The sequence below is a fragment of the Rattus norvegicus genome, chromosome 13 (assembly GCF_036323735.1).
Source record: "Rattus norvegicus strain BN/NHsdMcwi chromosome 13, GRCr8, whole genome shotgun sequence".
Taxonomy (NCBI): Eukaryota; Metazoa; Chordata; class Mammalia; order Rodentia; family Muridae; genus Rattus; species Rattus norvegicus.
The window spans coordinates 109,156,761-109,181,907 of record NC_086031.1 but is presented as its reverse complement, the minus strand read 5'-3'; the positions used below and the strand labels follow the sequence as shown (position 1 = coordinate 109,181,907).

Genomic DNA, 25,147 nt, shown 5'->3' with positions numbered 1-25,147 from the left:
TATATAGACTTGCTGTATAGATGAAGCAGTATGCAGCTGCCTGTAAAGGACTTAAGGTATAGCTTTAAAGACACATAATCTGAAAGCAAGTGAAGGGAAAACATGTTCCATGAGAGTGGCAAATGGAATAAGGCAGGGGGATCGTTGTTAGACAAAGTGAAAGGCTGTCACAACAGACAGCATCGTAGATGTGTAACGTTTTCTGGGATAAAGTAAAAAAACAGCTTTTACACAAGTAAGGCAATGGCAGACCCAAAAAAAAGGATTCTATCCAAGTCTAGCTTGATGAATCAATGAATTTGTCAGGATTATTTGCAGGAGAATGGTTGTCTCAAAGGCAACTTCAAGCCCCAGCCTTAGCACAGATAACTCAGGAAAAACTACACTCCTGAAATATTCCAACTCCCGGTTAATCTTTCACCTCCTGTAAATCTTACTAGCTCTTAACAGTTATATGTAGTGGAAGCAGGAGGGATTGGTATCTGGATTCTCAGGTAAGGGTCTTCTGACCTTTCTCTTTCCTTCCATAAATGAATGCTGACAGACTTTTCACTATTACCACAGATCTAGCTCTGAGCAGTGTTTTTTGCTTATTTCTGCAGGACCGGGTATCTTATAGGTTACAGCATTACTTGTACTTCATGTTGGTGATGGTCACATTAAGCTCGGGAATTAGCTGCTCTACACTAAAATGGTCAGTTGAGTACAGGGATGTGACAGTTATAAATTCATATTCACATCAGAGCACGTGAATATGTAAAGCAAATGTTAACAGAATTGATGGATGAAATCGATGGCAATACTGTAGTAGTACAGGACTTCAGTACTCCATTTTTAGCAATAAATAGATCATTCATCAAATGAACTCAGTAAAAAAGAAGCAGATATAAATAGAACACAAATAACGGAAGAATATACATTCTTCTCAAGTGTACATAGGACATTCTGTAAGACATGTAAAATATTAGACTACTACCATGCATGTAGTATACAGAAAGAGATTAATGTGTTTCTGTCTCTTCATAATATTAGGAATATCAAAAGCTATTCAATAACAATAAATTCACTAGGTATATGTCATGGTTTCAATGGCAATAACTTGCTAGATAATTCTGTTTTTCTGGGTAACCTTGGCTGAGGTATATTCGATTTTTTGTTTGTTTGTTTCCATCCTAAAAGCTGCCCCCCCTGATTCCCCCTCAGAGACCCTCCTCCCATCCCCCCTTTCCATCTCGTCTGAGAGGACGGCCCCTCTGGGTATGCCCTCACCCTGGCACATCAAGTCCCTGCCAGATTAGGAGTATTCTCTCCCACTGAGGCCAGATAAGGCAGTCCTGTGGGGGAACAGATACCATAGTCAGGCTACAGTTTTAGGGAGAGTCTCTGCCCCAGTTGTTGGGGGGCCCACATGGAGACTGAGCGCACATCTGCTACCTGTGTGTTCTTTGGTTGGTGGCTCAGTCTCTGAGATCTCTCAGGGGTTCAGGTTAGCTGACTCTGTTGGTCTTGTGCGGTTCCCATCCCCTTCAGGGTCTTCAATCTTTTCCCCCAACTGTTACACAAGAGTCGCCTACCTCTGTCCAAGGTTGGGCTGCGGGTATCTGCTTTGTTTCAGTCAGCTGCTGGTTAGAGGGGAGTGGGTGGGAGAGTGAGGAGAATGAGGGCGCAGGGTCAGGTACCTGGAGAGACAGGGGAGAGAACCAGAGGGCCAAAAGAATGAATGAAATCTGCCCCAGGGTAGGGGTGTGTGGGGGAATCTCTAGGAAGTCCCAGAGACCTGGGATGGAGGAGGCGCCTAGGATTCAATGCAGCTGACCTTAGCCTCGATGCAATGGGAACACGGAACTTGGAGAGGCCACCTCCTGTAGCCAGGCAGGACCCCAGTGGAGGGATAAGGACACCAACACACACAAAACTTGGAACACAAAATTTGACCTGTCTAAAAGAAATGCAGGATCAAAGATGGAGCACAGACTGAGGGAATGGCCAAGTCACTGGCCCAGGTGAGAACCCTTCCCTTTGTCGTCACCAATCCCTGACATTATTAATGATTCTCTATTATGCTGGCAGACAAGAGCCTAGCCTAACTATCCTCTGAATATAAAGTCTTTTAAAGAGCAATTGTAATTACTAATGTTAATGTTCACACTGTATATTATATCCCCCTCCCACCATGTGTTCTGGGTACGGTTGCTGCGATGAGACACCATGACCAAAGCAACTTGGAGAGGAAAGAGTCTGGTAGATCTTGACATGATGGCGAATACACAAACCTACATATATAAGATTGTGTAAAGGTCTTTTCTTTTCTGCCAGGTGATGGTGGTGCTAGTTTTTAATCCTAGCACTTGGGAGGCAGGGGCAGGATCTCTGAGTTTGAGGCCATATTGGACTATAGAACAAGTTTGAGGACAGCCAGGGCTACACAGAGAAACCTTGTCTCAAAAAAGCAAAACAAACAAAAGTCTCTTTCTCATAGGAAGAGGAGCAGGTGGAATTTAAATTTAAAACACACCACTTACAGTCGTGTGTACAGAATGATGTGTAGTTATGAGTTGCTGTGAAGTGTAGCACGAATTGTTTTGATTTTTTGATATACTAGACTGTTTGCAGCATGTTAACTGAGTATTGCCAACATTAATTGAGTATTGCTGACATTGAGTTTTGCTGTTTTAAGTATGAAGTCATCTCTTGTTTCAGATTAGAGTTTCTTTGCTGAATCTTGCTGACAAAGCATTCCCTTACCTAGGTATTCACATTAATGCTTGCAAAGTGCGAATGAATTCATATTTGTATAATGTACACAAATACATAAAACATTTCCTTTGCCTTCAGGACGCTTGTAATGTCTTTAAATATAAGACTTATAGGAAATAACTATAATTTACTGCAGATTGTGTAGTAAGATGATAAAAAGAGAAATCTCATTTAGTTAGGAAGGAATGAAGAAGGAAATCAAAAGGCCCAAAAGAAGATTGGAGTTTTTCATTGGCAAGAAAGAAAAATATCCTGAAGCTTCTAAGATAGTGACCCCTGGGAATCGGCAACTCGAGCAGACGGTTACTTATTCCTTAATATTCTTTACTCTGTGTGTAGATACCGCCTCATTGGTTCCTCCTCTGCTATGTGCATAATCTCTGATCAGAGCGTTGCCTGGGATGCCGAGGCACCTATTTGTGAATGTAAGTTCGTTTTTCTTCTATTACTTTTATTGATGTATTTTAAAATTTCTCTTGAATTATATAATTTTTGCAGGACTGAGATTGACCCCAGGGTCTCATGCGTTCTAGGAGGTGCTCTACCACAGACATAAACTTGAAACTTTACAGACTTGGACATGCAAATTTTGGTCCTGCACCCAGCAATTGGCACATTTCTTTTTTTTTTTTTTAACCTTTCTGTATACTCCTGCTATCTATCAACTTAACCAAGTTTTGAAATGTTTGCTTCCTTGGGTCTTTAGTGTATATATTTGTTATAGCCTCCAGTATATGTTGACTACAAGAGATAATATTAGACTCTCAGAGGTCATCTTAAAGCATTTGCTTCAGTTTTTTAAATAAGGCATCATTCGAGTTGAGTATATTGTCCTCCTGGACAATGAACACAGATTTTGTACTTTCTATGAGAGGTGCAGGGCCACTGAAGGAGCTGCTGATGCCGTGGTGAAAGGGTTACGTGTGCTAAGGACTAAGACGTTGTGACTGGGCATTCTTGCTATAGGTCAAGGATAACTGGAGAGAAGGGGTGCAAGTCTGTTTGGGATGCATGAAGAGGGCCACTCTGAGTGTTCTCAGCTTGAGTATTGTATAAAAAGGGAGAGAAAGATATTCCTGGACTGACAGTTAGTACTGTGTGTCTGTGGTTGGGATCAAAAGAGGCAGCAGAATCTGGAAGCTTTCGATCTCTAAAGCAGATGATGATGTCTGCTGATGCATTGTCAGAAAGCTCCTGAACAAGGTAGGAGGCCTAGGGCCAAGGCACCCAAGATTGAGTGTCTCATTGCTCCATGTGTCCCGCAACACAGATGCCGTGATACTGCTCTAAGAAAACAGTGCACTATGGAAAGTGAGGAGGCTGCAGAATATGTTAGAGAATGAAGCCAAAGAAAAATGTCAGCAACAAATTGCCAAAACATATAGGCTGTGCTTGTCTTCTACTTCCAAGTCTGAGTCCAGTCAAAAACCACTCTTTAACAGATAAATGATCAGACTAAAAACAATATTCTCTGATTAAGAAAATTCTCCTTAATTTCTAATTTGCTGAAAGATTTGCCCTTATTGCGTGTTTTAATTATAATTCTACACACATAAAATAATCATCTTTTTTTCTTCCATCTTGTTAATATGTCACCTTGACTTTAAAGGGCTCAACCAACTGAATTTGTAAAATAAAACTATCTTGGTTCTGATGTGTCATATATTATAATTTTCTATATTTGTATGTATTCAGATATATGTGTGATTGCTAATATCTTTTAATCTTAGCATTTTAAAGTAGATTTAATATTTGAAATGAGCTTGTGAAACCCCATTTTGGTCATTGTATCACCCTGTTTAAATATTGCTGAATTCAGTTTTCTAATTTTGTTTAGGATATTTGCATCTATGTTTCAAGAAATACTAGGCTATAATTAGCTTTTTTTTCTGTTAGTATCATTGTCCAGTTTAGGCATCAAGGCTATATTGCCTCATAAAATGTCCTGGACATTAATATTTTCTGTTCTCTAGAATAATTTGTTTAATAATAATAATGTTATTTTGGCTTACATGTTTCAGTGGGTTCAGTAATGGAGTTGTCTAGATCTGAGTGAGGGGAAGTTACTATGGTTATTACATTTTTTTTTTTTTGTTCTTTTTTTTTTTTCGGAGCTGGGGACCAAACCCAGGGCCTTGCGCTTCCTAGGTAAGCGCTCTACCACTGAGCTAAATCCCCAGCCCCGGTTATTACATTTTTAATTGCTGATTTTATTTTCATAATAACTAAAGATAACATTTTATTTAATGTCTTATTGAATTAACTTGGGATAAGTTTTGTTTTTCAAGGCATTTACTCATGTCTTTTTATGTCTTCTTAGTTATCATTATCGTTTCGATGTCTAGAGATTCTGTAGTGATACAAAGTTGAGAGACTGGTTATAACTTCTGTTTCTTTGGTCAGTTTTGCCAGAGATCTATCAATTCTGTTAAGCTTTTCACAAGCCGTCTTTAGCTTTGTTGAGTGTTTCCTAGTGTATGTCTATTTTTTTTTTTTGACTTTTCTTTTTTTGTGTATGTCTATTTTTTTTTTTTTTATTAACTTGAGTATTTCTTATATACATTTCAAGTGTTATTCCCTTTCCCGGTTTCCGGGCAAACATCCCCCTCCCCCCTCCCCTTCCTTATGGGTGTTCCCCTCCCAACCCTCCCCCCATTGCCGCCCTCCCCCCATAGTCTAGTTCACTGGGGGTTCAGACTTAGCAGAACCCAGGGCTTCCCCTTCCACTGGTGCTCTTACTAGGATATTCATTGCTACCTATGAGGTCAGAGTCCAGGGTCAGTCCATGTATAGTCTTTAGGTAGTGGCTTAGTCCCTGGAAGCTCTGGTTGCTTGGCATTGTTGTACATATTGGGTCTCGAGCCCCTTCAAGCTCTTCCAGTTCTTTCTCTGATTCCTTCAACGGGGGTCCTATTCTCAATTCAGTGTTTTGCTGCTGGCATACGCCTCTGTGTTTGCTGTATTCTGGCTGTGTCTCTCGGGAGAGATCTACATCCGGCTCCTGTCGGCCTGCAGTTCTTTGCTTCATCCATCTTGTCTAATTGGATGGCTGTATATGTATGGGCCACATGTGGGGCAGGCTCTGAATGGGTGTTACTTCAGTCTCTGTTTTAATCTTTGCCTCTCCCTTCCCTGCCAAGGGTATTCTTTTTCCTCATTTAAAGAAGGAGTGAAGCATTCACATTTTGATCATCCGTCTTGAGTTTCGTTTGTTCTAGGGATCTAGGGTAATTCAAGCATTTGGGCTAAAAGCCACTTATCAATGAGTGCATACCATGTATGTCTTTCTGTGATTGGGTTAGCTCACTCAGGATGATATTTTCCAGTTCCAACCATTTGCCTACGAATTTCATAAACTCGTTGTTTTTGATAGCTGAGTAATATTCCATTGTGTAGATGTACCACATTTTCTGTATCCATTCCTCTGTTGAAGGGCATCTGGGTTCTTTCCATTTTCTGGCTATTATAAATAAGGCTGCGATGAACATAGTGGAGCACGTGTCTCTTTTATATGTTGAGGCATCTTTTGGGTATATGCCCAAGAGAGGTATAGCTGGATCCTCAGGCAGTTCAATGTCCAATTTTCTGAGGAACCTCCAGACTGATTTCCAGAATGGTTTTACCAGTCTGCAATCCCACCAACAATGGAGGAGTGTTCCTCTTTCTCCACATCCTCGCCAGCATCTGCTGTCACCTGGGTCTTTGATCTTAGCCATTCTCACTGGTGTGAGGTGAAATCTCAGGGTTGTTTTGATTTGCATTTCCCTTATGACTAAAGATGCTGAACATTTCTTTAGGTGTTTCTCAGCCATTCGGCATTCCTCAGCTGTGAATTCTTTGTTTAGCTCTGAACCCCATTTTTTAATAGGGTTATTTGTTTCCCTGCGGTCTAACTTCTTGAGTTCTTTGTATATTTTGGATATAAGGCCTCTATCTGTTGTAGGATTGGTAAAGATCTTTTCCCAATCTGTTGGTTGCCATTTTGTCCTAACCACCGTGTCCTTTGCCTTACAGAAGCTTTGCAGTTTTATGAGATCCCATTTGTCAATTCTTGATCTTAGAGCATAAGCCATTGGTGTTTTGTTCAGGAAATTTTTTCCAGTGCCCATGTGTTCCAGATGCTTCCCTAGTTTTTCTTCTATTAGTTTGAGTGTGTCTGGTTTGATGTGGAGGTCCTTGATCCACTTGGACTTAAGCTTTGTACAGGGTGATAAGGATGGATCGATCTGCATTCTTCTACATGTTGCCCTCCAGTTGAACCAGCACCATTTGCTGAAAATGCTATCTTTTTTCCATTGGATGGTTTTGGCTCCTTTGTCAAAAATCAAGTGACCATAGGTGTGTGGGTTCATTTCTGGGTCTTCAATTCTATTCCGTTGGTCTATCTGTCTGTCTCTGTACCAATACCTTGCAGTTTTTATCACTATTGCTCTGTAATACTGCTTGAGTTCAGGGATAGTGATTCCCCCTGAAGTCCTTTTATTGTTGAGGATAGCTTTAGCTATCCTGGGTTTTTTGTTATTCCAGATGAATTTGAAAATTGTTCTGTCTAACTCTTTGAAGAATTGGATTGGTATTTTGATGGGGATTGCATTGAATCTGTAGATCGCTTTTGGTAAAATGGGCATTTTTACTGTATTAATCCTGCCAATCCATGAGCATGGGAGATCTTTCCATCTTCTGAGGACTTCTTCAATTTCTTTCTTCAGAGTCTTGAAGTTCTTATTGTACAAATCTTTTACTTGCTTGGTTAAAGTCACACCGAGGTACTTTATATTATTTGGGTCTATTATGAAGGGTGTCGTTTCCCTAATTTCTTTCTCGGCTTGTTTCTCTTTTGTATAGAGGAACGCAACTGATTTATTTGAGTTAATTTTATACCCAGCCACTTTGCTGAAGTTGTTTATCAGCTTTAGTGGTTCTCTGGTGGAACTTTTGGGATCACTTAAATATACTATCATGTCATCTGCAAATAGTGATATTTTGACTTCTTCTTTTCCGATCTGTATCCCCTTGATCTCCTTTTGTTGTCTGATTGCTCTGGCTAGAACTTCAAGAACTATATTGAATAAGTAGGGAGAGAGTGGGCAGCCTTGTCTAGTCCCTGATTTTAGTGGGATTGCTTCAAGTTTCTCTCCATTTAGTTTAATGTTAGCAACTGGTTTGCTGTATATGGCTTTTACTATGTTTAGGTATGGGCCTTGAATTCCTATTCTTTCCAGGACTTTTATCATGAAGGGGTGTTGAATTTTGTCAAATGCTTTCTCAGCATCTAATGAAATGATCATGTGGTTCTGTTCTTTCAGTTTGTTTATATGATGGATCACGTTGATGGTTTTCCGTATATTAAACCATCCCTGCATGCCTGGGATGAAGCCTACTTGATCATGGTGGATGATTGTTTTGATGTGCTCTTGGATTCGGTTTGCCAGAATTTTATTGAGTATTTTTGCGTCGATATTCATAAGGGAAATTGGTCTGAAGTTCTCTTTCTTTGTTGTGTCTTTGTGTGGTTTAGGTATAAGAGTAATTGTGGCTTCGTAGAAGGAATTCGGTAGTGCTCCATCTGTTTCAATTTTGTGGAATAGTTTGGATAATATTGGTATGAGGTCTTCTATGAAGGTTTGATAGAATTCTGCACTAAACCCGTCTGGACCTGGGCTCTTTTTGGTTGGGAGACCTTTAATGACTGCTTCTATTTCCTTAGGAGTTATGGGGTTGTTTAACTGGTTCATCTGTTCCTGATTTAACTTCGATACCTGGTATCTGTCTAGGAAATTGTCCATTTCCTGAAGATTTTCAAGTTTTGTTGAATATAGGTTTTTATAGTAAGATCTGATGATTTTTTGAATTTCCTCTGAATCTGTAGTTATGCCTCCCTTTTCATTTCTGATTTTGTTAATTTGGACGCACTCTCTGTGTCCTCTCGTTAGTCTGGCTAAGGGTTTATCTATCTTGTTGATTTTCTCAAAGAACCAACTGTTGGTTCTGTTGATTCTTTCTATGGTCCTTTTTGTTTCTACTTGGTTGATTTCAGCTCTGAGTTTGATTATTTCCTGCCTTCTACTCCTCCTGGGTGTATTTGCTTCTTTTTGCTCTAGAGCTTTTAGGTGTGCTGTCAAGCTGCTGACATATGCTATTTCCTGTTTCTTTCTGCAGGCACTCAGCGCTATGAGTTTTCCTCTTAGCACAGCTTTCATTGTGTCCCATAAGTTTGGGTATGTTGTATCTTCATTTTCATTATATTCTAAAAAGTTTTTAATTTCTTTCTTTATTTCTTCCTTGACCAGGTTATCATTGAGTAGAGCATTGTTCAATTTCCACGTATATGTGGGCATCCTTCCCTTATTGTTATTGAAGACCAGTTTTAGGCCGTGGTGGTCCGATAGCACGCATGGGATTATCTCTATCTTTCTGTACCTGTTGAGGCCCGTTTTTTGACCAATTATATGGTCAATTTTGGAGAAAGTACCATGAGGAGCTGAGAAGAAGGTATATCCTTTTGCTTTAGGATAGAATGTTCTATAAATATCCGTTAAGTCCATTTGGCTCATGACTTCTCTTAGTCTGTCGACATCACTGTTTAATTTCTGTTTCCATGATCTGTCCATTGATGAGAGTGGGGTGTTGAAGTCTCCCACTATTATTGTGTGAGGTGCAATGTGTATTTTGAGCTTTAGTAAGGTTTCTTTTACGTATGTAGGTGCCCTTGTATTTGGGGCATAGCTATTTAGGATTGAGAGTTCATCTTGGTGGATTTTTCCTTTGATGAATATGAAGTGTCCTTCCTTATCTTTTTTGATGACTTTTAGTTGAAAATTGATTTTATTTGATATTAGAATGGCTACTCCAGCTTGCTTCTTCTGACCATTTGCTTGGAAAGTTGTTTTCCAGCCTTTCACTCTGAGGTAGTGTCTGTCTTTGTCTCTGATGTGTGTTTCCTGTAGGTAGCAGAATGCATGGTCCTCGTTGTGTATCTAGTTTGTTAATCTATGTCTTTCTATTGGGGAGTTGAGGCCATTGATATTGAGAGATATTAAGGAATAGTGATTATTGCTTCCCGTTATATTCATATTTGGATGTGATGTTATGTTTGTGTGCTTTCATTCTCTTTGTTTTGTTGCCAAGACGATTAGTTTCTTGCTTCTTCTAGGGTATAGCTTGCCTCCTTATGTTGGGCTTTACCATTTATTATCCTTTGTAGTGCTGGATTTGTGGAAAGATATTGTGTAAATTTGGTTTTGTCATGGAATATCTTGGTTTCTCCATCAATGTTAATTGAGAGTTTTGCTGGATACAGTAACCTGGGCTGGCAATTGTGTTCTCTTAGGGTCTGTATGACATCAGTCCAGGATCTTCTGGCCTTCATAGTTTCTGGCGAGAAGTCTGGTGTGATTCTGATAGGTCTCCCTTTATATGTTACTTGACCTTTTTCCCTTACTGCTTTTAATATTCTTTCTTTATTTTGTGCGTTTGTTGTTTTGACAATTATGTGACGGGAGGTGTTTCTTTTCTGGTCCAATCTATTTGGAGTTCTGTAGGCTTCTTGTATGTCTACGGGTATCTCTTTTTTTAGGTTAGGGAAGTTTTCTTCTATGATTTTGTTGAAGATATTTACTGGTCCTTTGAGCTGGGAGTCTTCACTCTCTTCTATACCTATTATCCTTAGGTTTGATCTTCTCATTGAGTCCTGGATTTCCTGTATGTTTTGGACTAGTAGCTTTTTCCGCTTTACATTATCTTTGACAGTTGAGTCAATGATTTCTATGGAATCTTCTGCTCCTGAGATTCTCTCTTCCATCTCTTGTATTCTGTTGGTGAAGCTTGTATCTACAGCTCCTTGTCTCTTCTTTTGGTTTTCTATATCCAGGGTTGTTTCCATGTGTTCTTTCTTGATTGCTTCTATTTCCATTTTTAATTCCTTCAACTGTTTGATTGTGTTTTCCTGGAATTCTTTCAGGGATTATTGTGTCTCCTCTCTATGGGCTTCTACTTGTTTATTTATGTTTTCCTGGAATTCTTTCAGGCATTTTTGCGATTCCTCTCTGTAGGCTTCTACTTGTTCTCTAAGGGAGTTCTTCACGTCTTTCTTGAAGTCCTCCAGCATCATGATCAAATATGATTTTGAAACTAGATCTTGCTTTTCTGGTGTGTTTGGATATTCCATGTTTGTTTTGATGGGAGAATTGGGCTCCGATGGTGCCATGTAGTCTTGGTTTCTGTTGCTTGGGTTCCTGCGCTTGCCTCTCGCCATCAGATTATCTCTAGTGTTACTTTGTTCTGCTATTTCTGACAGTGGCTAGACTGTCCTATAAGCCTGTGTGTCAGGAGTGCTGTAGACCTGTTTTCCTCTCTTTCAGTCAGTTATTGGGACAGAGTGTTCTGCTTTCCGGCGTGTAGTTTTTCCTCTCTACAGGTCTTCAGCTGTTCCTGTGGGCCTGCGTCTTGAGTTCACCAGGCAGCTTTCTTGCAGCAGAAAGGTTGGTCTTACCTGTGGTCCCGGGGCTCAAGTTCGCTCGTGGGGTGCTGCCCACGGGCTCTCTGCAGCGGCAGCAACCAGGAAGACCTGTGCCGCCCCTTCCGGGAGCTTTAGTGCACCAGGGTTCCAGATGGTCTTTGGCTTTTTCCTCTGGCGTCCGAGATGTGTGTGCAGAGAGCAGTCTCTTCTGGTTTCCCAGGCTTGTCTGCCTCTCTGACGGTTCAGCTCTCCCTCCCACGGGATTTGGGTGCAGAGAACTGTTTATCCGGTCTGTTTCCTTCAGATTCTGGTGGTGTCTCAGGCAGGGGTCCTGCCGCTCCTGGGCCCTCCCCCACGGGAGCCCAGAGGCCTTATACAGTTTCCTCTTGGGCCAGGGATGTGGGCAGGGGTGAGCAGTGTTGGTGGTCTCTTCCGCTCTGCAGCCTCAGGAGTGCCCACCTGACCAGGCGGTTGGGTCTCTCTCTCACAGGGTCTGGGGGTGTATGTCTATTTTTAATTTTCATTCCTGCATGTTATTTTCTTTCTTTCATTTGCTTTTACCTCAACTTTACGTACTTCTCTGCTCAATTGATTGACATGGCTAATAAGATACTTTGTTTTAAACTTTTACTTTTTATGATGCACGTTTAAATCTATACATTCGGTTCAAACTGTTTTATTTACCTTCATGTTTTTCTTGTCTATTACTACTGTGCACAAAAGTTGTCTGACAGATAGGCTAATTACAAGTGTGATACTTAATTTCTAAACACTGTGAGATTTTCCAATTTATCATTTTTTACTGGTTTACTTTGAAACATACTGAGTCCTATTTTACGGCTCAGAATAGAGACAATTTTGATAATGTTCTTAAAAAGATTGGATAGTGGTTTTATGTAATTTTTTATAAATGTGATTTAGAAAAATGATTTAGAATAAATTTTTATTTTCCTGTATTTTTCCCTTAGTTTCTGATGGGAGTATATAAAGTATGTATATATATATATATATATATATATATATATATATATTCATTCTCTAAGGTTTATATAACAAGTTATTGCAAACTTGGTAGCTTAAGGAAGAGGGATTTATTATCCTTTAGTTTGATGGTCAAAATGCTCAATTCACGTTATCAGTAATATGCTTGGTTTCTTCTGGAAGCCAAGAGAGAGAATCTATTTTTTTTTCTTCTACTTTTATGGTTTATGACATCATTCTCTGTCTCCTTGTCACATTATCTTCTCTGTATTGTTCTTTTTTCATTTGTTAGACAATATTAGTTTCTATAATCAAACCCACAATAGCTAAAATCTTACATATTTAATTCAGTGTACTACCCTTGGACACATAAGAAAGCATTAAGTTTTTTATTTTTAAACTGATACGGCTGTTGAAAGGTGTAGCCCCGGCTAGCTTCAGACTAACCTGTCATCTGTCCTCCACCTCTTCAGAGTATCTTACTGTCATGTGTCATCACCGTGCACCTCTAAATTCTGTCTGTTATAAAGACAATGCGTGCCCTTGTCTAAGATAAACTGTGCCTTCCCCGTGTCCCCAGTACCACAAACAACTGCAACTGTGTGACTCCATTGCTTCCCGCCAATTTCTTTTTCATGTTACTTCTTCATGCTTCACAAGAAATGGGATTATTTCTATGGAAAAAAAATGTTTATCTTGCAATGAATTATGCTGCCTTATCATCCATTTTGAATATAACAGCCTTATTTGGCCACAGTTTACTGTCCGTGGTTTAAGTTACCCATGACCAACCAGCCCAAAACATCTTAGATATAAAATTTTAGAAATAAATAATTTTTAAGTTTTAAGTTATGCATCATCGTAAAGAGTGTGACCAACTCTTAGGCTGTCTTTTTCCATTCAGCACTATCCCACTGAGGGTGAAATGATCTTTTTCAGTATATCTATTTATGCTGCAGATTCAGTAGCCATCCCATTTGTCAGGCTACTCTAGGTATCTAGTGCTTGTGTTTGAATAGTTCTTAGACAGCAGCCTAGTGCTAGACAATCGGCCATTCACTTCATTTCGTCATACAGACATTCAGTAGTTATACATCCCAAAAGAAGATGAATAAAGCATATTAAGATTTTAGTGAAAGATGCCGTATTTATATAGCTTACTACAGTGTAGCTATCATTCTTCTATTTAGTATAATTTTACTGTGTGAAATTTATAGATTAAATATTATCATAGTGCCTGATAGTAGCCGCGTTTTCAGCCATCTCCAGCAGTTTTGGAGTGTATCCCCATGGATGATTGGAACGTACTTTATAGCTTTCTCATACCAGAAGTAGTAAATTAGTACTTTTGAAGGGAATTCTTGTTCTGCTTTTTTCTGGCTTCTTCATTGTGGTCGTTATAGATATCTGAATCATATAGCCACACCCTGGTGACTACTTTTCCATGGGACAGCTAAAGAAAAGACACTGAATAGTTCTTCTGACCCCACATCTTACAGCAGTTCTACGTGTGTGAATTCATACCTGCTTTCACTGAGCCCACTAACTAATGGACGTTTACCTGGCTAACTGACTGGGATTCTAATAGAGATTCATCCCATAGGTTTCTCTCTGGCCTTCTCACACAGACAGACCTCTGTGACTTCATGTGTTCCATGTACTCTTAGAGCAAGCAGAAAACAAAATACTTTCTATCTTGTTTCTGATCTACTCATTGAATGTGATAAGTTAAACTTTGCTCCCACACAGCTATAATGTCTCTCCTTGCTGTGGCTCTATCAGTTCTATATGAAACTCTCATTCTTCGGCCTGAAAAACTATTTTGGCATTCCTTTGTATTTTATAAATCTGGAACTTTCATTGTTGAAACATTTTCTCCTTTGTTTCCTTTTATTTATTGTCTTTGCTTCATGGCTGTTATAAAGGATGGTAGAATTAGATTTTATATCTTTGTGATGTGTCTAGATGAAGAATTATTTGAACATTGTTGTTCCAGTTTATACATCTTTTTGAATCTACAATTCTGTGATATCTTTTGTCAGACTTAGAAAGTTTTTAGTTATTCTTCAATGTTGTGCTTATTTTATCCCTCCATTCTCTCTGTGTAATGTCATGTGAGTGTATGTCATTCCTTTATATCATAGTTCCTGCTACTACTGCTGCTTATTTTAAAAAACAAACAAATTCAGGAGACAGATTACTGGAGATCATTTTATTTAAGCTTGGGTTTGGGGAAAAACGGGATAGAAGTTATGCTCCTGATAGCACAATACATACAACTTCTCGAAGTAGAAAAGAGAGTTTATTTTGGAGCCAAACATGAATGGCCATGACTGGGGAACACAGATTTCGGTTGCCCCAAATTCCATGATCTAATATGGCAACATTTGATGAAGTTGTCAATGCATAAGCTACAGATCTTATTTTAAAGGGAGCAAGAGATAATTTATCTGGGAGCTATTTCTAAGTGACTATATATGGCCCAGTATAAGAGATTTAGATTTTGCCAAATTCCATGCTTCAGTGTGGAAGCAGTTTCATGAAGTTTTATATTTTTCCAGAAAAAAGGAAGTATTAAATCAAGTCAAATTTAAAGTAAATTATTGGGTATGTTAGATAGGGAGTTAAAATGAGATGGGAAGAGCTTTTCTATTGACCTAAGATGATAACATTCTTGGCTTTTGGGCTGGTGGCAGCTAATGGAATGCTAAGTTAATAGATTCCAGAAAGCTTCTTTCTATTAGCCACAAGATGTTAGTAGGGAAAGAATGGATGTTCTGGAGGGCTAGAACGAGCCCACAGTAGGTAGGTAAGTAGCCTCTGGACTTGCAATACTCCAATTTCTTCAGTACTGGAATTCTAATCATTGAACCAGTCTCTGTATAAACAGCTTCTTTTCAGGAAATTTCTCTCAAAAAGTTTCTATATTAAAAAAATAAGGAAAGTTCTAATCAAGGCACTTTTAAAATTCATTGGTGGAAATATTAAGTAGATGGGCTTGAAGCAAAGCAGAGAAACTTCTATAGACCTCAGATGCTGTCTGATGATATTCTTAGCCTTTTGTTAGTAGAAACCAGGGTTATGTTAAGTTAATATGCCACAGAAGAGGGTGAGGAATGGCTAGACAAATTGTTAGTTAGACTCTGAATCTGTAAAATTGTGAGGTACAGACACCTTCCAGCCTACCCCCTTACCTGGATAAAACGATTAGCCAGACACTGAGACTATCCACGAGACAGAAGTAATCTCCAGAGAACCATCTTGCTGTCTCACACAGTAAGGACTTCTTCAGACCATCTTGTAAAGCCAGGGCTGAGGCAGTGGTCAATGAGAGGAGACTGTACCTAGAACAGGTAGGACCATGGCTGCTCGACTGTAAATAACTCTTGCCGTTTGTCCCAATTCTTACTCTATTTAAACCTGAAGCTTCTGCCAGTACTCAGAAGGCAAACTTTGGGGTCAGTGGACCACCCTTTCTGTTTTATTTGTTCATTTTAAATAACTGTCCTTCTTGTACTTTTTAACCATTTCCTTAATTGGCATCCTGGGCCCTGGTGGCTACACCCCTACTATACTGTACCTATGTGATTCAGCCTGCTAGAGTCCTGGTATAACAACAGATCAGACTGAGTTACAGAGAGAAAGTGACTGAAGGTTTGGACGATTTTTCTGTTAAGGGGAATAAGCTGGGTTAGGCAGACTCTGATTGATAACCATGCTTGTGTGAAGAGATGAGCAAAGGAGTCAACTTAAAGGAGTCAGGCACAAAATTAGTGAAGTCAGTTGCTTATCAGTATAATGATACAATTGAGATACTTAGCTTCTATGATAAAGTATTTATTTCAGCTTACAGTTTTGAGGGTCCAGTTCTACTGCTCAGGGCCTCTGCTGAGGCAGCACCTCATAGCAGGAGCACATGGAGGACCAATACTACGAATAACAAAAGCTAATGAGCCAAAGCACAGAGAGGAAGAGTCCCACCTCTCCTTAAGGCCACACCCTCACCGAGGCCCCTCCTCCTATTGCCCTCTTGCCATCAGTAGACCAAGCCTTTGGTACATTGAATTGTGGGAACATTACCCATATTTAAAACACAGCAATAACCCACACTCCAGACATTAGTTTTCTTTATTCTGTGAGGCTCCTGGACACTGGCCAAATCACACTATTTTGATTCAATCTCAGGAACTTTAATTTTTCTTGACTATCTACAGGACTTGACGATTTCCAACCTTTGAGATAGTAAGTGTCAGTCATCATTGATTCTAAGAGTACAGTTCTTTCCAAGGTACTACCAGAACTTCCTTGTTTAGGAGGCCCTGGACTCCAGCTTTTTTTATCCTTTGATTTGTTAAGACCACCACAAACTCAATAGATTCTTCGTCCCTCTTACTGGTTTGACTCCCTCATCCCCAAGAACAGTAGCCCAGTACAAATCACTTTCATTTTAAGAATAGGGGTTTTTGTAAATTAGTTCATAAAATTCATCTTATATTAATTTGAGGTTTCTGTCCTTTACATGTCTCAAAGTACTTGAAATTATATTTAGAATTATGTATTACTTGAAAATTGACAGAATTTGGTGGGGTTGTATTCTTAAGAGTTATTGGTCAAATTTATCTTTACATATTTTGCATGAATATTAATGGTCTATATTTTCACTTAGGCATTACATTTTCAAAATGCTTAATGCAGAGTAATCTACAGTTTCACCAATTTTCTTGTATTTGCAGGCATATTCCAATTGTATTTTGTACTTCTATCCATTTCTGTTTCATTTGCCTTTTATTTTTTCTTAGTGAATATTATTTTTTAAATACTTCCTTTCAGTTAACAACAAATTTTGAAATTATAGGCAGGAAGAAAAATCTAGAAGCTAATATAAACTTTCTAGTATGATCCAAGAGTTATTTCAGATGAAAAGGTCAGCTTTATGAGTTTATAGGAAATAAGTAGGAAAGTCAGAGCATATGTTACTGTGTGAATCTAAACGGCAACATTTTAAAGTTCACCTGCAAGTCAATAAATATTAAAGGCAAATAATAAGTGTAACTATTTTCAGTTCAGTGATTCACTGGGTTTAATCTGCTTTTTTTTGCCCAGCAATTCCTTGTGAGATACCCCCAAGCATTCCCAATGGAGATTTCTTCAGTCCTAACAGAGAAGATTTTCATTATGGAATGGTAGTTACCTACCAGTGCAACACTGATGCGAGAGGGAAGAAGCTCTTTAACCTGGTGGGTGAGCCCTCCATACACTGTACCAGCATCGATGGTCAAGTTGGAGTCTGGAGTGGCCCTCCTCCTCAGTGCATTGAACTCAACAAATGTACTCCTCCCCATGTTGAAAATGCAGTCATAGTGTCTAAAAACAAAAGCTTGTTTTCCTTAAGGGATATGGTGGAGTTTAGATGTCAGGATGGCTTTATGATGAAAGGAGACAGCAGTGTGTATTGTCGATCCCTAAACAGATGGGAGCCTCAGTTACCAAGCTGCTTCAAGGGTAAGTCTGACCTGGGCTTCGAAGTGTGCAATGCCATGGAATTGGGACTGGGGATAGGGTTGGTTCTGGATGAGGGAATAAAGTGAACAGGTTGAATGAGTAAATTTTCTTGGAAGGGAATATGAAATCAAGAAGGGATATGTTTGTGTGGGTGCTCAAGCACCCTTATAAGCACATCCACTCAAATTGAGAAGCAGGGCTAAATGTGAGCAAGGATTGTGATACATCCTGGGAATTCTCATACACTGAAGTTCTTTTCATGTGTGGCAGTGTCCAGCTCCCATCAGCTGTTCCTAATGTGCATATCAGCTGTGCATGTATTTACTGATATGAAGCGAGTGATCCGTGGGCAGTTACATTTAATGTATGCATATTTAATTTATAAAACAAAGCTGTGGAGTAGTTAACTATTTTTCCATATTCAGGCTTAGAGGCTAGATAATTTTCCAAGATGATATAGATACTAACTTGCAGAGCGAAGATTAGAATCTACGTCTGCTTATCTGCCAGGTTTTTCGAAGAACAAAGGCTTTCCTGTAGAAAATGGGTTATAAAGATGTTAGGTCAGGAAGAGTAAGAGGCGGAAAGCAGTGTTGCTAAGGATTAGGGAGCTACTGTTACTATAGAAATGGGCGTACACAGTTGGCCCTGCCCTGCTTGATACTGTCACTCTCTGTCAGCCAGACTGTGTGGTGTGCTTCCAGAATAGAGCCAGTCCTTGCTGGTCATTGGTGTTACTAGAATCTGAGAACCTACTGCTCACTTGCGTGGCATCAAGGCTGTCTCAAATGAAGCTTTTCCTGAATACATACAGGTCTCTATAACATCTCTTGTCCCTCAGTTTGATATATGTGCTTCCAGGTAGCAGAACTTAATTAGAGCCCTTAGAGCTTTGTTTTTTAACCTGTGGGTTGAGACCACTTTGGCAAGTCTCTTTCTCTAACAGTATTTGCATTGTAATTCAATAACAGTACCAAAATTACAGTTTTGAGGTAGCAACCAAGATAATTTTATGGCTGGGGTCACCGCTGCATGAGCAACTGTACTAACGTGTCACAACCATTAGGAAGGTTGGGAACCACTTCCCTAGAGCAAAGAAATTGTAGTTTTCATGCTTCCTCCCATAACAGTGAAAAGGTAATATATAGCAAGAGGTGGGAATCAACATAAATTTAATCAGCCTAGTCTTTAAATATAACAGCATAATCTAGTAATCAAAGATGAGCCCTCAAAGGAAATAATTTATTGTAGACCAGTATCCCATTTTTAACTGGAGAAATCTCAAGGTTAGAGAGAATTGACTTGAAATGAGGTTTTGGATTGTTATTGTTTTTGTTGTTGTTGTGGTATTTGTTTTGTTGTGCAGTGTGTGTGTGTGTGTGTGTGTGTGTGTGTACACATGCGCACACGTGTATACGTGTGTGAGACAGAGACAGGGAGCTTTCCCCTTTTTGCAACTTAATGCAGTTGTGCTAAGACTCTCATATATCCTCACTCTCTGAATTCAAAAACATTGCTTAAAGAGAGGCTGGACCCAGGCCTATTAGAACACTGCATATATAGTGCATGCTTTCATTATGATAAACTGGAGGGCTTTTTCTTTTTTTTGTAAAGTTTTTTTACAGTCCAGTCATTATCCCCCTCTTGGTCTGCCCTCTGGCTGTTCCTCATCCTATATAACCCTCCCTGGGGCCTCAAGTCTCTCGAGGGTTAGGTGCATCTTCTCTCACTGAGAGCAGTCCAGGCAGCCCTCTGTCCCGGGCCTCATATCACTTGGGGTATGCTCAGTGAAACTGGAGTATTTTTAAAAAAGGTTTTGTTCATCTATCTTCTGAATGGAGTGAAAACAATGACTGTATAGCACTGGCTTTGTAGGGCCGCAAAGAGAGGCATCTCTCTAGTAGCCCAGGCCAGGTCCTTGGCAAAGCAGGATTCAGAGGAGGTCAGAACAGAAACTTGTTAGCACCATGGTGGTTGTTCATTAGGAAATATGTCAGAACATTGAGATTCCTCTTACAGTCTAAAGTGTGAAGCTAAACATTGGTAATGCCTTTCTATAAAGGTAGTATGGGAATCTAAAGTAAACCATCGATCTTCATTTTGTGTAGGGTGAGTAGAAATGGGAAGTGTAGCCAGGCAGTAGTGGTTCACACATTTAATCCCAGTGGATCTCTGTGCGTTAGAGGCCAGCTTGCTCTACACAGCTAATTCCAGGATAGCCAAAGCTACACAAAGAAATCCTGTCTCAAAAAACAAAACAAAACAAAACAAAACTCTATATTGGAAGGGTTGTAACCCTAGTGTACACCTTACAGATAAAATAGTAAATTCAAGATTTATCGACCATAGTCACAGTGTGCGTACTGCATTGTCACTTTTGGCCAAAAAGTCATTTTGACATATGTAAATCAGGCTGTTTTTGCTTTCTTCTTTCTTTTCCCACATACAGACTGTAGTTATGATCCTTTAGCATCTGTGATCCAGTTTACGACTGAGAGAAATTGTTTCCATGCCTGAAACTTTCTTTCCTCCTCAATATGTCAGCTGCACCAAAATCCAATACTTGGATTATACCCCCAAAGAAAGATCAGTTTTCTCCAAGCAGAAAGTGCTCTACTGTTGTGAGCCAGGCCACACTGTCCTTTGGGCTGATTCTCTGCATTGCAGAGTCCTGTGCCCCCGACGTGTGCAGGTCCCAAGGCTGCCATCTTGTTTGACATATATGGCTTATGTTTTTATTCACCATACACTGCTGTTATTTCTGTTTGGCTTTTTTATTTTTCTCCAGTGAAATCCTGTGGTGCTTTCCTGGGTGAGCTTCCTAATGGGCATGTATTCGTTCCACAAAATCTTCAACTCGGGGCCAAAGTGACCTTTGTTTGTAATACAGGGTGAGTGCAAGCAGACCTAATCTGTTGGACATTAACGAGTCTGTTGGAACAAGTCTGAACTTGTCCACATTATGAGAAGGTTGGCATGGAGAAGACACAACTTCTAGTATTGTATATAGGAAAGACTGATGACTGGTAGAATTCATAAAATGAAATATGAAGGGAAAACTGGAATGTTTATTAAATGACAGATTCAAAAACAAATATAACTACTGGTTTTAAATATATAGGTAATTACTAAGTGAAAAACTCATTTTCTAAATAGAGAATAACACTAGTAATTTTGAGAAAAATTATATATTACAGAAAGTTTATGTAAATAACAATACATTGAACAGTCATTTTCAGAAAAAAATCCTCAATAATAGAATTTATAGGAGCAACAAAAAAAATAAGGTGCAGGATTAAAAAACCTACTACGTATACTTGATCAGTAATTGGCTATGAGCTCTGAAATGCTGACTGATACTGACATTTTAGGTGAGGCCATAAACATGCTTGACAGCAGCCTCTATGAAGCTACCAGCCATGGACAACACAGAATCTGCTCTTCAGTGCTGCATAGAATTCTTGGCAGGCACCAAATACCAGGAACATGAAAGATTTAGGAGAGCATGAGAGTTTAACATCCTTTGAGAATTTTGGATGACTTTTTACAAAAATTGGCTTTTTCCCCTTTCAATTTTCTCTCTAGTCCCAATGCTTCAAAAGGCAAAACAAACAAAATAGCAACCCCCCCACCACAAACAATACATTTTAAGTCTCTGATATGCCATATGCTTATACTAAATAAGTCATCTGCGTCTCTGAATTACCCAGAAAAACATGATATTTTTCCGTAGCTCAGCATGCCATTCTAAGGTAGGCAACAACCACAGGTATTGAGACATACCAGTCTCTGTATCCTGCTGGTTACCTCTGCTTCTTCAGTGCTAGAGTTGGCGAGGTGTTACCTTGGCAGAGTAGTTTTACAGTTGGGTACCGTACTTCCTGCAGTATGATCGGGTGTCTGAGTTAGAGTCCAGGGTCTGGCTGTGCCCTGACTGCCTTCAGTGTCAGCTGGGAGTGTTATATAACAAGTCCCGTTGCTTCGCAATTCTGTTTTACCCACCAGCTAGAAGCTGTGGTAATTGAATGGCTTTACAGCCACACATCCCTTCCACCTCCTGGTTTCATATCCTCAAAATCCTCAGATGCTTTTTTGGCTAGACCTGGGAATTCATTTTACAGCCCACTACCCATTTCTTCCTTAGGTATCAATTAAAAGGCAATTCTTCTAGTCATTGTGTTCTTGATGGAGTGGAAAGCATTTGGAATAGCAGCGTTCCTGTGTGTGAACGTGAGTACATAGAGTAAGACTTTAATCTAGTTGTTCACCCTAACTTTTTATACTTTAACCCACACCCTCCCTGATAGTGTTTTTTCTATATTCTAGTCTGATATAGTGACAGAAATTGATTACACTAATAAAATTTTGTTTTGAATCAAAGTGAGTATCTCCTTGCTTTAGAATCTCTTTGATTAGCATCAATCATTCTGAATTCTGTATTATATGTGATATTTCCTAATTAGAAAAAGTGTATGTCCAGGAGTCCGGGGTGTGTCCATATCTTCAGCACAATGATAAACGCCGGGAAGTTCAGGACAGGACTTAAAGCTGTGGGGAAGAACTATGAAAACATGAGTTCGAAACATATACTTTCTAAACTATTTAAAATATAAGGATACAATATGAGCTGTATAATGAGCTCCACATAAGCCAAGCTGTCAGAAAAATACTGAGGAAGGAGATACAAGATACTTGAACTGGTGATCCCAGGAGATCTCACCCAGCTAAGTTTTCATTCATGCTTACAAGAGCAGGCAGATCCTTGAGTTCAGGGTCAGCCTGGGACAGAGCAAGGTTAGCCTCAGAGGTGTGGTAGGTAGAAAAGGTAATTTCAGGGTAGGATCCCACCCAGAAGGCTTAATTTCTGTGCTTAACAAAGGCAGGCTGATCTCTGAGTTCTTTTGCAATGTTTAAAAAAGAAAGTGTTTGCTGTCTCCTAAGAATCAAGGGATCTGAGATCATAATGCTGACTCATGGGATAATCTAAAGGAAACCTGTGGTAAAGAGTGAGGTGATATGTAAATAAATTAAAAAAAAAAACAAACCTGGGCTTTTGATCTGCCATAGATGAGCTATCCAGAGGATTTTTGAAATAGCAAGAGAGAACTGTCTTGAGCAGAACATAGAGAAAGCAGTCCTGATAGCAGAACACAGGCCACCAGCTTGGACCCGTGACTTGACTCTGAGTGGTTTGTTTTGCTGCTCTCAAACCCCACTTCTCTCAGAACCCCTCTCCAAGCTGAGGCTGGTCCTTGGCAGTGCCGACCTTGAGGCCAAGATGGGTAGCACATGTGCACTGAGGAACATTCCATATCCAAAACGTAACACTCTTTAGGAAGTTCATGCTTAGTCCTTTTAGTAGAGTCTGTAGTAATAGAATCAGGATAAGTATATTGTGATTCAGTGATACGTCTCCCAGGGGTCACAGTGGCAAATGACAATGTGCTTGGTGATAGTTATTGTTTAGGAATCTATTATTATTGGTAGGAAATTCTTTAGGTCTGTAGAAAGCAAGACTGGACAAAAAGCAGTTATCTTGATTCATTTTTAGGAGATGTATCATTTATGAAATCTTCCACCCACAATATTTTGTTTTTTTCTTTAAATTCCAGAACAATTACAAATTTAAGGACAATAGAACCCAACAAGCCATGGGTCTGTCCATGTGTACTCTTTGGGTAGCGGTTTAGTCCCTGGGAGCTCTGGTCGGCTGGTATTGTTCTTATGGGGTTGCAAGCTCCTTCAGCTCCTTCAATCCTTTCTCTAACTCCTCCAATAGGGACCCTGTTCTTAGTTCAGTTGTTTGCTGCTACCATCCCCCTCTGTATTTGTCATGATCTGACTGAGCCTATCAGGAGAGACCTATATCAGGCTCCTGTCAGCATTCACTTCTTGGCTTCACCAATATTGTCTGGGTTTGGTAGCTGTTTTATGTGGGCTGGATCCCCAGGTGGGGCAGGCTCTGAATGGCCATTCCGTCAGTCTCTGCTCCAAATTTTGCCTCCATATCTCCTATGATTATTTTTGTTCCCCCTTTTAAAAGGAGTGAAACATTCACAATTTGAGCTTCATGTGATCTGTGGATTGTATCTTGGGTAATTTGAGCTTTTAGGCTAATATCTACTTATCAGTGAGTGCCTACCATTTTTTTTGTTTGTTTTTTTGTATGTGTGTGTGTGTGATTGAGTTATCTCACTCAGGATATTTTCTAGTTCTATCCATTTGCCTATGAATTTCATGTAGTCATTGTTTTTGATAGCTGAGTAGTACTCCATTGTGTAGATGTACCATATTTCCTGTATCCATTCCTCTGTTGAAGGGCATCTGGGTTCTTTCCAGCTTCTGGCTATTATAAATAAGGCTGATATGAACAGAATCGAGATTGTGTCTTTTTTATGTGTTAGAGCATCTTTTGGGTTATGCCCAGGAGTGGTATAGCTGCGTCCTCAGTATAATGTCCACTTTTCTGAGGAATCCCCAGACTGATTTCCAGAATGGTTGTACCAGTCTGCAATCCCACCAACAATGGAGGGAGTGTTCCTCTTTCTCCACATCCTCAACAGCATCTGCTGTCACCTGAGTTTTTGATCTTAGCCATTCTGACTGGTGTGAGGTGGAATCTCAGGGTTATTTTGATTTGCATTTCTCTGATGACTAAGTGTGTTGACGAAGGTATTTATGGCTGGAATGAAAAGGAAAGCAATTTAAAGTATGAATTAAATGAAATAAAAGAAATTAAATAGATAGTATATAAAATTAGAATCACAAGTTACTAGTTTCTTTGTTTTATATATACAAGTAGGCCAGAAGCATTTACATTTACCCCATAGCCAAAATACCAGTATATGTTATATACCAAGAAAGGTAGCATGAAATTGTAATTTTTTTATTAGGTGTGGCTCACATGGACCAAGGGCTAGCACATGGTTTCCTGACATATGTTTCTAAAAATTTCCAGCTGCATAGTTGGTAATCCAAAGTTCCCTTACTGTACACAAATAAAAGTCAGAAAATTTAAAGAATAAATTTGTGAGGGTGACAACTAATCTTTGCTGAAAACATACCCCATTTTGTGGAGGGCAGAATCTGGGGTTACAGATGTTTCTGTAATAGCACTTTTAATTAACCACAAAATACTAATTTCCTTGTGATTTTTCTAATTGCAGAAGTGATATGTAAACTCCCTCAGGATATGAGTGGATTCCAGAAAGGGTTGCAAATGAAAAAAGATTATTACTATGGAGATAATGTAGCCTTGGAATGTGAGGATGGGTATACTCTAGAAGGCAGTTCTCAGAGCCAGTGCCAGTCCGATGCCAGCTGGGATCCTCCTCTGCCCAAATGTGTCTCTCGTAAGTGCAAAGTTGAGGGGTGGAGCTCCTCCTCAGCCCGGTCACTGACTGCCCAGTCATCTCTGTATCCTATGCCCACTGTGATGGGGTGTGATGT

The 25,147-nt window shown here is 39.6% G+C and overlaps 1 protein-coding gene across 7 annotated transcripts in view; it reads left to right on the top strand.

Annotated features, from left to right (window-relative positions):
- Nucleotides 1-25,147, top strand: part of Cr1l (complement C3b/C4b receptor 1 like) — a 50,937-nt gene that overhangs the window by 7,161 nt on the left and 18,629 nt on the right. For 5 of the 7 annotated variants that reach the window (XM_039091020.2, NM_001005265.1, NM_019301.2 and 2 more), the window contains exons 4-8: nt 3,097-3,182; nt 17,300-17,698; nt 20,487-20,589; nt 21,843-21,928; nt 24,865-25,050. In XM_039091020.2, coding sequence (XP_038946948.1) covers nt 3,097-3,182; nt 17,300-17,698; nt 20,487-20,589; nt 21,843-21,928; nt 24,865-25,050 — 860 coding nt within the window. The remainder of the gene's footprint in view (nt 1-3,096; nt 3,183-17,299; nt 17,699-20,486; nt 20,590-21,842; nt 21,929-24,864; nt 25,051-25,147) is intronic. The other 2 variants (XM_039091021.2, XM_063272558.1) reach the window with 1 other exon arrangement.